The following is a 13,191-nucleotide window of genomic DNA, read 5'->3' as shown; positions in this document are numbered from 1 at the left end:
TCGCCCGCCCTGGCTTGAAACAAGACAAGTGCAACCCGCCGTCCAGGGCCGAGGGCGATCTTGCTGCCAACTCGAGGCACAGTCGGCGGGAGCAGACGGTCCGCATGCATGAACGGCCTGCCCTCAGCCTGTGCCTGCAGCGTCCCCGAATGCAGATGCTCGTGCGGCCCCGCCCTCCCATTGGCCAGACTGCAGCTTGCCTAAGCGCCCGGCCCGGCCAATCAGCACACGGCCAGCCCATGGCACTAGCAGTCACATCGCCTCGCCTGTGCTAGTGCCAGCCAGCATCCATCACCAACCCTCTCGCCCGCCAGTCCACCATGGCCTCAGGCCTTGCCTCTGGCCTCGTGGATTGCAAATTCTCCGCAATCCCCGTCGCCTTTCCCACGTTGCCATGCAGCCATGTGCCGTGTCTCGCCCACTCGCCCCCATGGACCACCTGCATCACCGCACCACCGCATCACCGCATCACCGCATCACCGCACCACCGTCGTCTTTCTGCTACCGCACCCGGCATTGGCTCCGTCTCTGCCACTTCAGCGATTCATGCAAGCCTCCGCCACTTGATGGGGGCGCCTTACGCGCGTCTGCCTTCACACGGGTGGGTCACTGATACGCAAGTCGTCAGGGGAAACAAGTGCTCTCAACGCCGTCAACATGATGTCGGCTGCTTCCATTTCCACGCCCAGTCCATGTACATACCTACGCCCGCCCGCCTGCCGCCATGTCACCATCACTGCCTAGGCATGCATCAGACCGATGCTGGATTAGCGAATGCTAGCACACATATCTGCCCATCAGAGGCTATAGAGGCTTACCCTGCCAGAATCCCACTACCCAATTGCATCTCCCATTCCATAGTCTCCATGAGCACACCGATGACGCCGTCAGCTTCACTGGCCCTCGGCCTTGGCAATGAGCACTTCGCCCAGCTCTATCGGATCCCACACGCTCTTATCCTTCTTGTTCTGCACCCACACACTATCATCCTTGAGATAGACCACCGCACCTCCACGTCCCGTCGCGCTTGCCGTGATGCGGAAGAGCGGCAGGGCCGTCTGGTCGTGTGCTTCACGCAGCGGAATCAAGAGCAGACTCTCCTCTTCACAAAATCGCTCCACCGTGTCCTTGAACGTTCGTTCTCGTACTGGCGGCGCAGATGGTGCTGGCTCCTTGTTGACTGGCTGGGCCGGTCGTACCGTCTCTACAGAGGGTCCAGTACTCTCCATTTGAGGCGTCGGGAGATCTGTTAACCTCGCCTCGCCAAGTTTCTTTGCCTGGTAAACAAGCGTGTATGCTTCCTTCCAGCCCGACTCCACAGAGGACACATTGCTCAGTTCATTTTGCACGTCGTTCCTCCACCACGCAAGCCAAGCCCGGACTTCCTCAAACACCATCCCTTCGCTCGACACCCATTGATGAAGAATTGCAAGAAACCTGGGAAAGAAATGCGCCCGCAATAACTCCCCAATGACCTCATTCGATAACAGCCCTTTCCATGCAAACACAGCCTTCAGTGGTGCCACGTCTTGCTGTTCGTTAGGGTCAATTTCAAAGTAGTCTCGTAGATGGGCTGCCAAGCGTGGTAGTAGATGCGAGGTAAGCAAGTGATCAAACTCGCCCTTGCCAAAAAGCCTTCGCCATTGCTCCATTCCGGGCAGTGGCCCCTTGGAGAGATCAATTGAGTGCAGTGCGTGACGAATCTTGCGCTTGATTTCAGCAACAAGCCCAGATCCTTTGGGATCCAGATCTGCAGGCCCGAGGAACGGAAGCCACTCCATAACCCATGTGTGTGGGCTCTTCTTGAACTTTCGGGGATTCCACTCATGAATAGAAGTCGACAGCTTCCGCGTAACTTGTTCAAGCACTCGTTTGCCTACAAAAGGTGGAAGCACCGGTGTCCACACTTCTACCAAACGCAACAAGGGCCGCGGATGCTTCACATCCCATTGTGTCACTGCTGAGCTGACGGCAGGAAGCCACAGTTTCAGCATCATAGATTCGTAGGCCGATGTAGTTCCACGCTTGATTGTATCTTCCTCTTCAACTGTCTTCTGATTGACCAATGCTTCTGAAGGATGGGTGTAGGCCTGAGACACGATTCTTCTGCTTCGAGGCTGTATGATGTTGGCCAGTTCCGCAAAGGCTGCTGCCATATCTTCAAGCGCATCCTCGAGCGGGTCCCATGAAGCCGTCACCTTGGAAAAGTGTGGATGTATGACAGCGATCGACTCGCGATGCAGTGGTTTCGACGGATATGCAGCCCGCAAACTCTTGAGCCCTTTGCAGACAGCCGTAAATGTACCAGTACGCAATGACTGCATTCGTGAATGCAGATCCTCAAGCTCGTCCATTTGTCGTTCCAAAGCCTCAAGCTCCTTCTGTAGCACATACTCCTGGGGTGCAATGGACTGCGATTCGATTTGTAGCTGTTCAAAGGCTTCCGAGAAGCTGTTCAGGTCTCTCCGCACCCGTGCTTGTAGCGAATTTTCAAACGGAACAATGTCGGGTCCGCGAAGTGATACGCCAGAAGCAGGAGTAGATGCCCCTGTCGTGGCGTCGATGATGGACTGCAGTACGGGGGGTACATGCATTCCAGCGGCTTCCAACTCGTACAACGTCTTCTTGGGTCGGGGAGTTGCGGTGCGTGCCTCGCCTCTAGCCTTTGCTTTTCTTTTCTTCCTCTCCTCGCGCTCTTCCTCAGACGTGTCAACATACCTTTCGCCATTCTCCTCAGCCTTGCGCCGCTCCTCGCGCTTCTGCTGTTCACTCTTTTCCGCCACGGAACCGATGCCTCCCTTTGTGCCGCGATTGACGACCTGGATGGGCTCTGAGATACCGGCCCCTTCCTTTCCCAGACCACCTTCGCCCTTGTATCCCATCTTGGCAAGCATCTTCGCGCCAAAGCCCGTTTTGAGCGCGCTGCCATCCTCGACCTTTGCGCGCTTGTTCGGCTGCTGTCTGAAGCTGTGCTTCCGCTTGCCACCGTCGGCGTCCATGGTGGCGGTGAATGCAAGACTGATTTATTGGTCTTGTCGTATACGGAACCAACTATCGAATGCTCGTCGCGCGTGCAGTGCACAGGGCAGTGGCCGTGTCGCCAGGTGGTCACGGCAGGAGCTTGCAATGTCTCAGACAAAGTACACGATTGCGATTCTCCCTGTGTCCACGACGCGGGTGTGTACAGGCAGTGGTGGCATTGGCAGTGGATAAAATTGCGGGATGCGGAGTTAAGGCACTCGTACAAGTATTACGCTCGTAACGTGACCGTGCCAAGATGGCGGTTAGCGTCGCGTCACCCTGGCCGGTACGCGTGCTATTATTGGAAGGGGTTTGGTTGGGACCCTATCACCCTCCATCCATGTCGGTGTCGGTGCAACAAACATTGCCAGATTCCCCTTTACGACAACCAGGTACGCATAAGTACCGACTCCCATTGTCCAGCAGTCTCCCTGCTGCCGGCTGTTCGCCATGGCCTCCACGCCTCCACCCTCGCAGCCAGTCCCCATACGCTCTCCCGATAAGCGCAACGTCGACATCCGTCACCCAGTCCCCGATCTGCAATCGCTGCAAGGGGCCTACTTGGGCAACATTGAGCGTCTCGAGGAACATGCCGAGCGCATGAGCGAGGCCGGCTCCGACCTCCAGGAGGAGATACGTAAGACGTACTCGGAACTCAAGCTGACAGACAGTCGCCGCTCCTCGCTGCGCTCTCTCCAGACGGGCGAAGAACTTACCAGGCGTCTTAGCAACAGGAGCCGCGGCGTCTCCATCAGCTCCCATGCCAACTCTATAGTCGACCTGAACGGCAATGCACGATGGGGGGGTTACTCTCCAGGCGGGTACATCACGTCACCGGCCGATTCTTTGCGCTCGGGATCCTTGCCCAAACCGCCGACTTCAAACCAGCGTCAGCGATCAGAGTCCAAAGCGTCACGGCTGGGCCAGGTTGTACATCCAGGGCAAGTTAAGGTCAGACCAAGATACTATGCTGCCCAAACATCGTCACCCACACTGCCTCCCACTGCTCCGCCCCCCGAGGACCGTGATTCAATATCACCCCCACAGCGAAAAGTCTCGTCCTTTACTAGGATATTTGATGATGTCGCCAATGGACTGCCCGAGGACTTGCGCAATACCGTCATGACGGGAACACCTCCTAGGCACCCTGACGGTCACTATTCTGAAGACATGCACGATCAGTATCCAGACCACCGCAACCTCCCTGACCGACCGCCCACCTCGGCCTCAACCGATACCACTCATCAAGTACACACATTATGGCAAGACTTTGATGGTGTTCACTGCCCAGATACTGTCAAGGAAGAGTCAGAATCATCGCCCCGTAGTCGCCGTCACAGCCGGCCATCTTCCTACAGCCACTCATTTACGGATACCAACTCAGGCCATCAGCCCTATGGCGCTCCACCACCTGAAGATGGCATGGTCTTCTATCCTGCCCCTGTTCCACAAATGCTCAACCTTCCAAAACGTCTATCACAACTACCCCCCAGTGATACAAGAGCCCGGCGCCGGACACAACTTCTTGAATCGATGCAGGCGGAAAACAGGAAATCGATGCCTATGAACCCAGATTACATCGCAGAGACTTCCAAGGCAAATAAGAAAAAGACGAGACAGAGTTTAATGGGCCTACCACCTCAATTGCGAGCAAGTGCTTACTTCGACAATCAAGTGGCACCTTCGCAGGAATTTGCTGTCAAAGGTGAATCTGCCCAAGACACACTCGAAAGCATCTTGGATGCATCTGCACGTGCACCAGTCTCTGCGTTTACCGACCATCCTTTTGGCGGCGATGTAACCCGTGAGGTTTACGGTGTAGATCACAAACGCAAGAGCTCCAAACTGCCAGAAGTGCCGCCAACACTACAGCAAACCAGGAGGCGAAGCTCCTTCAACATACTTGACACTAATCACAATGCGAATGGAGAACGCCTCAAGAAACTGAAGAAACGCAATAGTTCGGCTGATATGAACCTACTTCTGGTCAAGGCAAGTGAAAACAGGATGAGCCTAAGTGACGACTTGGACCATTGTGATGAAGAAGAACGAGGCCCTCATAATGCAACTGATTTGGACCATTCTCGAAATTCCCAGGAGAGCCCGAACCGCCACTCTGATGACAATGATCGTGAACACGAAGATACTTCGAGTGATGAAGATAAGGAGGAAGAGGAGGAGGAATCAGAAGAAGAAGAAGAAGAAGAAGAAGATCAAGAACCCCAATTTGGTGCTCCAACTACCTTGCTAGCTGAACTTCAGTTGCGACAAGCAAAGCAAAAGTTAAGAAACATGAACTATGTCACCCTGATGGATCAAGGTCTGATTGACGGTCGCCAAACTTTGCTTCAAATGAACGATGTAGCCGAAGCTGAGAAGCAGCGGAGAATCCGCAAAAAGGTCAACCTTGCCTGGGAAGCCCCTGGAGAAGATGATGATTCCGAGGACGATGTACCGCTTGGTGTTTTGTATAAACAAGCGGCGCCAAACTATGCTCCACGCAAGATTGTGGGTCTGATTGAGCAACGTGAAATGGAGGACAACGAACCCTTGAGTCGTCGGCGAAATAGGCTTCGTGGGGCTGACCCGAGACCTCGCCAGGCTCCCCAGCCTGGACAACCTGGCCATGAACCGAATCTTGCGGTTCCAGACGTCATGGCTAATCCCATCTCAGAGGAAGAGGAGGGTGAGACGCTGGCTGAGCGTATGCGCCGGCTAAAGGAGAAGCAACAGCTTGATGCGGCCTTGGGCGATGACGTTCGCAAGAGCACTGTGAGCGGTGATTTTGCGGCTGAGATGATGAGCAAACTCGGCGTTTCAGATGGCCAAGATGAAGCCCATGATGCACACAAAGCTGCAGCTGCCCCAGATGCTGGGGAGGAAGAGGAGGAGACTCTTGGCCAGCGCCGCGCCCGCCTCCAAGCTGAGGCGGCGGCCCGCGGTGACCAGATGCCTCAGCGTCCCATGTTACGTGGTGCCTCTTCTCTTGCAGACATTCTCTCTGCCAATCCACTTGATCCTCACTACCAAGCGCGCAAGGTGTCGAATGAAGCACTGATTTCGAATCTCCCCCAGGGTAGTCTTCTGCACCAAAACATTATCGACGAGGAGCGAAGAAAGCAGCAACGTCTAACGGCATATCGGCGAACCTCTGGCTATGGACCCATGGATCCTCTGGTCCCGGGCATCGGCGACAAGGAAAAGGATGATGACGATGACAACATTCCTTTGGGCAAGAAGATCCAAGCCTACAAGGATGCCCACAACCCAATCACGAATGGGCAGATGGCTGCTAGTATCTCCAAACTCAACGCTCCGCGATCTCCGTCACCACCGCCACCTCAACCGCAGCCGCAACCACAGCTACCAGGTATGCTGGGCATGAACAGCATGGGCATGATGTCCGCGCCCAACCTGAACATGCCCATGCAACAGCCCATGATGGGCGGCGGTATGGGCATGGGAATGAACATGGGCATGCCAATGGGAATGGGAATGGGCATGAACATGGGTATGATGGGCGGCGGCATGCGTCAAAGCACCATGATGGGCGGTGGAGCCGGAATGCCCATGCAGATGAACCCCATGCAAATGAACGGAATGGGCGGCATGCAAATGCCCATGCAGATGCAGATGCCCATGGGTGGTGGTATGCCAATGGGAGGTATGGGTGGCGGGATGTCTATGGGAATGCCCATGGGCATGATGCCAGGACAGATGATGGGACCGCCCATGGATCCGAGACAGAGGGACCAGATTGATCGGTGGATGTCGGGCATTAGGAATTGATTGCGCCGTCTTTTTTACTGGGTTCTTTCTTCACTCTCTTTTTTATAGTCTGGATGTTTGTTTAGGCGTCGAGCACCATGGTTTTTTCGTTACCAGCGTCTGGGATGGAAGGATATTGGAATACTATAGCATAGCATCGCGTTAACCCTTTTTTTTGCTGTTGTTGTTCTATCCTGTAACTATACAAAGAGTTTTTTTTTCAGCACCACCTTTATCTGCATGTCAGCGCTTAGGGATTAGAAGGACTTGGTACCGTATATGTGCGAAAAAAAAGGGACTTAATATGGGATAAAAGCGTTACACAGAAACTAATAGAGCGATGAATCATAAAAAAATAGGCATTGCCATGGTGTTTCTTAGTTTTCAAGCCGGGCTGATATATACACATTACTAGGCTAGACGCTGCGTTCAAAAGGCCCAGCCAGTTGACAAGCTATTGACTCTGTCTTCGCGGTGGGTCCAATCGCTTACTTGAAACGCTTCTCGGCCGCCTTCCAGTTGATAACGTTCCAGATGGCCTTGAAGTACTCGGCCTTGCGGTTCTGGTAGTCGAGGTAGTAGGCGCTAGGATGGTGTTAGTATGGCAACTTGTCTTTGCATTGAAACCGTGCGAGGACTTACTGCTCCCATGCGTCGACACCGAGGATGGGACGGAACTGGCCAACCACAGGGTCCTGGTTGGCATATGTCTTAATCTGGATGCCGCCAGTCTGCGTGTCCTGCACCAGCCATGCCCATCCGCTGCCCTGGATACCTGCGAGCGCAGTGTTGAATTTCTCCTTGAAAGCATCGAGGCTGCCATAGTTGGTGTTGATGGCAGCAGCGAGAGCGCCAGATGGTGGCTCACCACCACCCTGGTTAGTGGGCGCGAGGTTCTCCCAGAACAGGGTGTGGTTGATGTGGCCGCCGCCGTGGAAGTTGATGAGCGGCTGCAGGGCAATCTGAGCCTGGATATCCTGCTTCTGCTTGGCCTCGGCAATCTGCTCGCTGAAGTTGTTGAACGAGGTCACGTAGGTGTTGTGGTGGTTCTTGTGGTGTAGCTCCATGATCTTGCCCGAGATGGAGGGCTCGAGCGCGCCATAGTCGTCTGTAGCCGTGTTAGAGCAAGAAAGGAACTCATTGGTTGATGGGATGGAGAGGCATACAGGGAAGGTCGGGCAGAGTAGCCTTTCCGCGAACAAAGGTGGTACCGGCCAGTCCAGCCCTCGAGGTAACGGGCGCGGCGGCTCGGGCAGCCGAGCGGAGGGCGGATGTGCGGAGAAGAGTGGTGTTCATTGTGAGTTCAATTGATGGGGGGAGCAGGTCAATTGGGCTTGTCAGGTGGTGTTACAGTGGTGTGTCTTGCTGTTGGGGCTCTGGGGATGCTGCTTTATCGACAGACATTTCGTCATAGCAGAAGATGCCGACCGCCGAGCTTGGGAGCTCCCCCTCGCCCTTGCAACGGCCATGCATCCCCCACCAATGATGCCGCGCCTACTTGGATGGTATGTACATACGAATGTATTGTGTCAGTCAGTCGCAACGAGCTGATCCATGTGCATACATAGCATTGTCGAGCCTCGACTGCAAATAATAGCTGCCCATCACAAGAGCTGCCACCATGTTCCCCTAATGCCGTGCAGCCAACAAGCCTTGCCCGGCCGTTCTCGGGCAATTGAACCAGCCACGGGTCTTGGGGACGGGAGGCGACACATTTTTTTTTGAACATCGCGTGCCTGCAGACCAGACGTTCTCGTGGGCTCAATTTGGAATGATTTGCTAATCAGTCACTTGGACTTCTCCGCCGTCTCACGCCATGTAGGCTGATTGAACCGCTCCCTGCGTTTCCTTGACTTTGGCCGTAGTCTGCGCTCCCGACTCGTCCATTCTTCTACCCCGCCAACGTCATCATGGCGCCTGTCAACGTCGTCCACCTACCCAACGGCCAGAACCTCACAGTAACGCCGGTATTTGGCGGTCTTTTCTTCAAGTCCAGCGACATCCAAACCCATTCGCATTTCCCGCCTGGTTGGACAGTTGTGCTCAATTCAGAAGATGAAGCTGCCGACGAGCAACAGGAGCAACAGCTGCAGCCGCAGGAGGGTGAAGAGGGTTTATTTCCTCCGCGTCGTGTGCATCGGTTCAAGCGCCCAACACTAACTGGAGACCATCTATACATATCGTCCATCTCGAATCCGAGTAGCAACGAATTTAGGCCCGCTGCGTCGCCGACGCGCCAAATCGCCATGATGCTGTGGGCGACGCTGTACTGGTACTTCCACCAGCCCGAGCCAACGCTGCAGGTCACAAACACGCTGTCCAAGAGCACGGCCAATGCAGGAAAGCCCAAAGGAGAGTGGCGCATCAACATCAACAGAGAAGGCGTGTTCAAGGGCAGGGTCGTGTTGCCCAAGCTTGAGCGCATGGGTCTCATAGCCACTGAGGACTCAACAGTGGGCTGCGCCCAAGACGAATCCTCGCCCGAAGGCTGGTCACGCATGTTCGTTAGCCGGAGAACCTTTTGGCAGTTGGATCCCAGAATCTACCTCTTTACTCTTTCGCCGTTGGCCACACCCTTTCCAACAGCTTCACCGTATCCTTCACGACCGGCGTCACCCGCCGCTGTAGTTGACTCGAAGAAAGAACAGCAGACGGATCAGATCTCGCAAGGCCTGTGGTCGCCCACCGCACCGGGTCCTTTTCACTCGAGCTCGCACCTACCCACCTACTATCCTCCGCCCCCAGCGCAGTATGTCTTCACAAACAATACCCGCCACCCCATACGTCCGAAGCCACCGCGGCAGGGTGAGGTACTATACACGAGATACATTCCCAGCGTTGGGCAATACCTATCATTCCGTGTGGCTTCGCTTTCAGCAAAGGCAGTGCGTCATCAAGGCCCTGTGTCTGACCAGGTACCTAATCCGCATCGACTTAGTGGCACTACCGCACCTGATTCTCCGACCTCTGTGGCAAACAATGGCATGTCTGATGTGGAATACCTGCACAAGTGGATGAACGATGCCCGCGTCTCACATTTTTGGGGTGAAGCAGGCCCTCAGTCCCACCAAGAAGAATTTCTCAAGAACGGCTTGCGGTCGAAAAACTCTTTCCCCGTCATTGGATGTTGGGACGGGAAACCTTTTGGCTACTTTGAGATCTACTGGGTCAAGGAGGATAACCTTGGCAAGTATTTGCCTATGGTTGGTGACTATGATCGAGGCTTTCATTGTTTGGTGGGCGAACAGGAGTTTCGGGGCCCGCATAGGATCAGGATATGGCTAAGCGCGTTAGTCCACTACTGTTGGCTTGCGGACAACCGGACTGAAAGAGTCATGCTGGAACCAAGGGTCGACAACGAAAAGTAAGCATTGCGCTAGGAAACTCTTTGTGGGAACACCATGCTAACGATTGCAGGCTTGCAAACTATCTCCAAGAAGCTGGTTTCTACAAGGAGCGCGAGATTAGTCTCCCGCACAAGCAGAGCAACCTGTTCAAGATCAATCGCGACGTGTGGCGAGGGCCAGCACTGTAAGCCCGCGGAGACGGGAATAATTGTGGAGTTGGGCAGAGCCGCATGAACGCCCGCTTGGGGAAGAGAATTTTGTGGAGTACCCAAGGGGAGGGGAGATAGCACGGTCCAGGCTGTGTGTACATAGTAGTACTACCGTCGAATACATGCATGTCCATGATGCCGATTGTCCTCCTAACGCCGGCCCGTCACAAATCGTATCCAACAGGACTGGTATCCATGGACAGCCTAAGAAATCTGAGATTTCTCGCGCCACCTTGTTGGGTTGGTTGCAGGGTGCGCCTTCGATATTTTTTCTTGGCACCCAGGTACCGCCTACTTGCACCTAGAATTTTGCAAATCCCGCACTCTTTCCATCGGCGCGTGTTTTGTAAGTTTTCAGCAGGCAATTTTGTAAAATCACATGAAAATTCGTGTATAACAGCATGAGTCCGCGTTCAATGGGTTCATTCGACACTGTCGATTCCATCGAGAGGCGTTTCCAATGGTGCAATGCTTAATGTGGGGGTCTAGCGAGGTCCAAAAGTTTTTTGACTACACGTGAGATCATCACTCTTGCCCAACATTCTACATACAGAAAGTAAATTCACCGCGATTGGCGCAAGCACACAACGTATGGACATTGCTTTCCATATCCATAGTGAACGCCACTGCCGATATACCTGCTGCCCTGATTACTAGATTGGGCTTAACGCAAACACTACTACTTAAGTGAGCTCCTACGCAGTTTCAATCCTCACTTCTCACAATCACTTCCTCGCCGAGGTTTGGTTCAATTTCATCTCCTTGCTCACTTTCGACACTGGTCCCCTACCTATCCCGACAAGGACCGATCCGGTACACTGCTAACCCACACCTGTCAACCACAAAACACCTACAACTACCCCACACACCATGGCCTCCGGCACCTACACCACGCCTTTGACGGGCCGCTGGAGCTCTTCTGAGATGTCGCACCTCTTCTCCAAAGAGAATCGTCATTCAACTTGGCGCAAACTCTGGCTCTACCTCGCAGAGTCGGAGAAGGAGCTCGGCGTCGAGGGCATCACTGACGAAGCATTGACCCAAATGCGAGAGCATTTGACTCTCACCAACGAGGACTTTGCTGTTGCTGCTGCCGAGGAGAAGCTGAGGAGGCACGATGTTATGGCCCACGTTCACGCTTTCGGTCAGGTTGCCCCTGCTGCTGCAGGAATCATTCACTACGGAGTAAGTTGATCATGCTCACAGTGTCGGTACTGAGGACACAAGAGCTGACAAAATACAAGGCAACCAGCTGCTACGTGACTGACAACGCCGAGCTTCTGCTGATGCGCGATGCTCTGGATCTTCTCATTCCCAAACTCGCCAAGGTCATTTCCAACCTCCGTTCCTTTGCCCTGAAGTGGAAGTCTGAGCCTGCACTTGCTTACACGCACCTTCAGCCTGCCCAGCTCATCACTGTCGGCAAGCGTGCTGCTCATTGGGCTCAGGATCTTCTCTTCGACCTTGAGGACCTCGAACGCGTGCGCGAGCGTTTGCTACTTCGCGGTGCTCAGGGTACTACGGGAACGCAAGCTTCTTTCTTGGAAATCTTCAAGGGAGACGGCGACAAATGCGATCAACTCAACGAATTGCTATGCAAGAAGACTGGCTTCCCGTCTTGCTACCCAGTCTCTTCCCAGACTTACACTAGGAAGGTTGATTTGATCGTTGCGAACGCAGTCTGTGGCCTTGGTTCGAGCGCAAAGAAGATCACCGGCGACATCCGTAACCTGGCGAGCTACAAGGAACTCGAGGAGCCTTTCGAGTCCACCCAGATCGGTTCATCGGCAATGGCTTACAAGCGCAACCCCATGCGTTCGGAGCGCGTCGCCAGCTTGTCGCGCGCACTCCTGGGAAAGCACGCAGCCTTTGCTCAGACACACGCGGACCAAGGTTTTGAGCGCACCCTTGATGATTCAGCAGTTCGTCGCATGGATATTCCCGAGATGTTCCTCCTCGCTGACGCGATCCTGCTCTCGCTTGACAATGTGACTTCGGGTCTTGTCGTATACCCCAAGCGAATCGATGCACGCATTCAGGCAGAGCTCCCCTTCATGATTACCGAGTCTATTATCATGCGCCTTGTTGCCAAGGGAGCTTCCCGCCAGGATGCCCACGAAGAGATCCGTGTGCTGTCACATGAAGCAGGTTATCAGGTCAAGAATGAAGGACAGGCCAACGATCTCGTTGAGCGTATCCGCAAGACTGAGTTCTTCAAGCCCATTTGGGGTGAGCTTGATGAGATGATGGATAGCAAGCTGTATATCGGACGTAGCGAGCGGATTGTTGAGAAGGTGTGCAGTGACCTCGAAAAGCACTTGGCTAAGTACAAGGACTACATTGAGAACACCAAGACCAGCGAGTTGCATGTCTGAGGCACATGAGCATGGAGGGCAGTGGAAATGTGATGTCAAGAGAAACGTGTGAAATACGAACGCGGGAATGCCTGGTCGGTATTATGATGCGGAATGCATGGCGGGAAAAGGGAATTCGGTTTTATGAAAAGGCGCATGGTGGAAAAGGGAAGGAAGCTTGATTCAAAGCAGCTCCATAGCAAGTGAGCAAAAGTAATGAAACTTATCATGATAAAATCTCTTCTGAATGACGCGATTTTCCACTTGCTGCCTGCTTTTAAGTCCTCGATTGTATCAGGGGAATAATCGGTGATATTCCAAGTCAGGGTGTTAAACAACTTCACTTTTATCTCAATTATTTGTACTGTCTGACTTAGAGGGCTGTCTAAAGCAGCTGAATACAATCTCACGAAAATCGTTTTAAAGTATGTATTAATCAAGGAAAAGGTTCAAAAAAGCTTCTTAGGCACCTAAACCTAAACACTCCTTTTT

At 53.8% G+C, this 13,191-nt stretch overlaps 4 protein-coding genes across 4 annotated transcripts; 2 read left to right on the top strand and 2 right to left on the bottom strand.

Annotated features, from left to right (window-relative positions):
• Window positions 1-893: 893 nt before the first annotated feature.
• Window positions 894-2,999, bottom strand: PSV08DRAFT_230948 (GC-rich sequence DNA-binding factor-like protein-domain-containing protein; the record flags this gene model as incomplete). Its single annotated transcript, XM_066092259.1, has 1 exon — window positions 894-2,999. One exon carries the CDS (start codon window positions 2,997-2,999, stop codon window positions 894-896), a length of 2,106 nt encoding a protein of 701 aa, XP_065948160.1.
• A 358-nt stretch (window positions 3,000-3,357) lies between these two features.
• Window positions 3,358-7,137, top strand: PSV08DRAFT_412475 (uncharacterized protein). The gene has a single exon (XM_066093929.1). The coding sequence runs from the start codon at window positions 3,472-3,474 to the stop codon at window positions 6,808-6,810; it is 3,339 nt and encodes a 1,112-aa protein (XP_065948159.1). The 5' UTR covers window positions 3,358-3,471; the 3' UTR covers window positions 6,811-7,137.
• A 48-nt stretch (window positions 7,138-7,185) lies between these two features.
• Window positions 7,186-8,120, bottom strand: PSV08DRAFT_334143 (Manganese/iron superoxide dismutase). Its single transcript, XM_014225761.2, has 3 exons — window positions 7,956-8,120; window positions 7,432-7,897; window positions 7,186-7,374 (listed from the first exon to the last, which is right to left on the bottom strand). The coding sequence occupies exons 1-3, from the start codon at window positions 8,083-8,085 to the stop codon at window positions 7,278-7,280; spliced, it is 693 nt and encodes a 230-aa protein (XP_014081236.1). The 5' UTR covers window positions 8,086-8,120; the 3' UTR covers window positions 7,186-7,277.
• Window positions 8,121-8,687: 567 nt separating this feature from the next.
• PSV08DRAFT_412473 (adenylosuccinate lyase) lies at window positions 8,688-12,934 on the top strand. Its single transcript, XM_014225760.2, has 4 exons — window positions 8,688-10,153; window positions 10,207-10,320; window positions 11,260-11,530; window positions 11,590-12,934. Exons 1-4 carry the CDS (start codon window positions 8,700-8,702, stop codon window positions 12,718-12,720), a joined length of 2,970 nt encoding a protein of 989 aa, XP_014081235.2. The 5' UTR covers window positions 8,688-8,699; the 3' UTR covers window positions 12,721-12,934.
• The last annotated feature ends 257 nt before the right edge of the window (window positions 12,935-13,191 follow it).

The sequence above is a fragment of the Bipolaris maydis genome (genome assembly GCF_028858645.1).
Source record: "Bipolaris maydis strain C4 unplaced genomic scaffold PSV08scaffold_15, whole genome shotgun sequence".
Lineage (NCBI taxonomy): Eukaryota > Fungi > Ascomycota > Dothideomycetes > Pleosporales > Pleosporaceae > Bipolaris > Bipolaris maydis.
Note: the sequence above shows the minus strand (reverse complement) of the source record. Positions and strands in the feature narration are given on the sequence as shown.

Bases quoted from the DNA above. Each gene is read 5' to 3' on its own strand.
- PSV08DRAFT_334143 (XM_014225761.2), bottom strand. From the start codon at position 8,085: ATGAACACCACTCTTCTCCGCACATCCGCCCTCCGCTCGGCTGCCCGA. The intron at 7,898-7,955 runs GTATGCCTCTCC...ACACGGCTACAG, and splicing joins TACTCTGCCCGACCTTCCCT to ACGACTATGGCGCGCTCGAG. The intron at 7,375-7,431 runs GTAAGTCCTCGC...ACACCATCCTAG, and splicing joins GGTGTCGACGCATGGGAGCA to CGCCTACTACCTCGACTACC.
- PSV08DRAFT_412473 (XM_014225760.2), top strand. From the start codon at position 8,700: ATGGCGCCTGTCAACGTCGTCCACCTACCCAACGGCCAGAACCTCACA. The intron at 10,154-10,206 runs GTAAGCATTGCG...TAACGATTGCAG, and splicing joins CCAAGGGTCGACAACGAAAA to GCTTGCAAACTATCTCCAAG. The intron at 10,321-11,259 runs GTAAGCCCGCGG...GGGCCGCTGGAG, and splicing joins GTGTGGCGAGGGCCAGCACT to CTCTTCTGAGATGTCGCACC.
- PSV08DRAFT_412475 (XM_066093929.1), top strand. From the start codon at position 3,472: ATGGCCTCCACGCCTCCACCCTCGCAGCCAGTCCCCATACGCTCTCCC.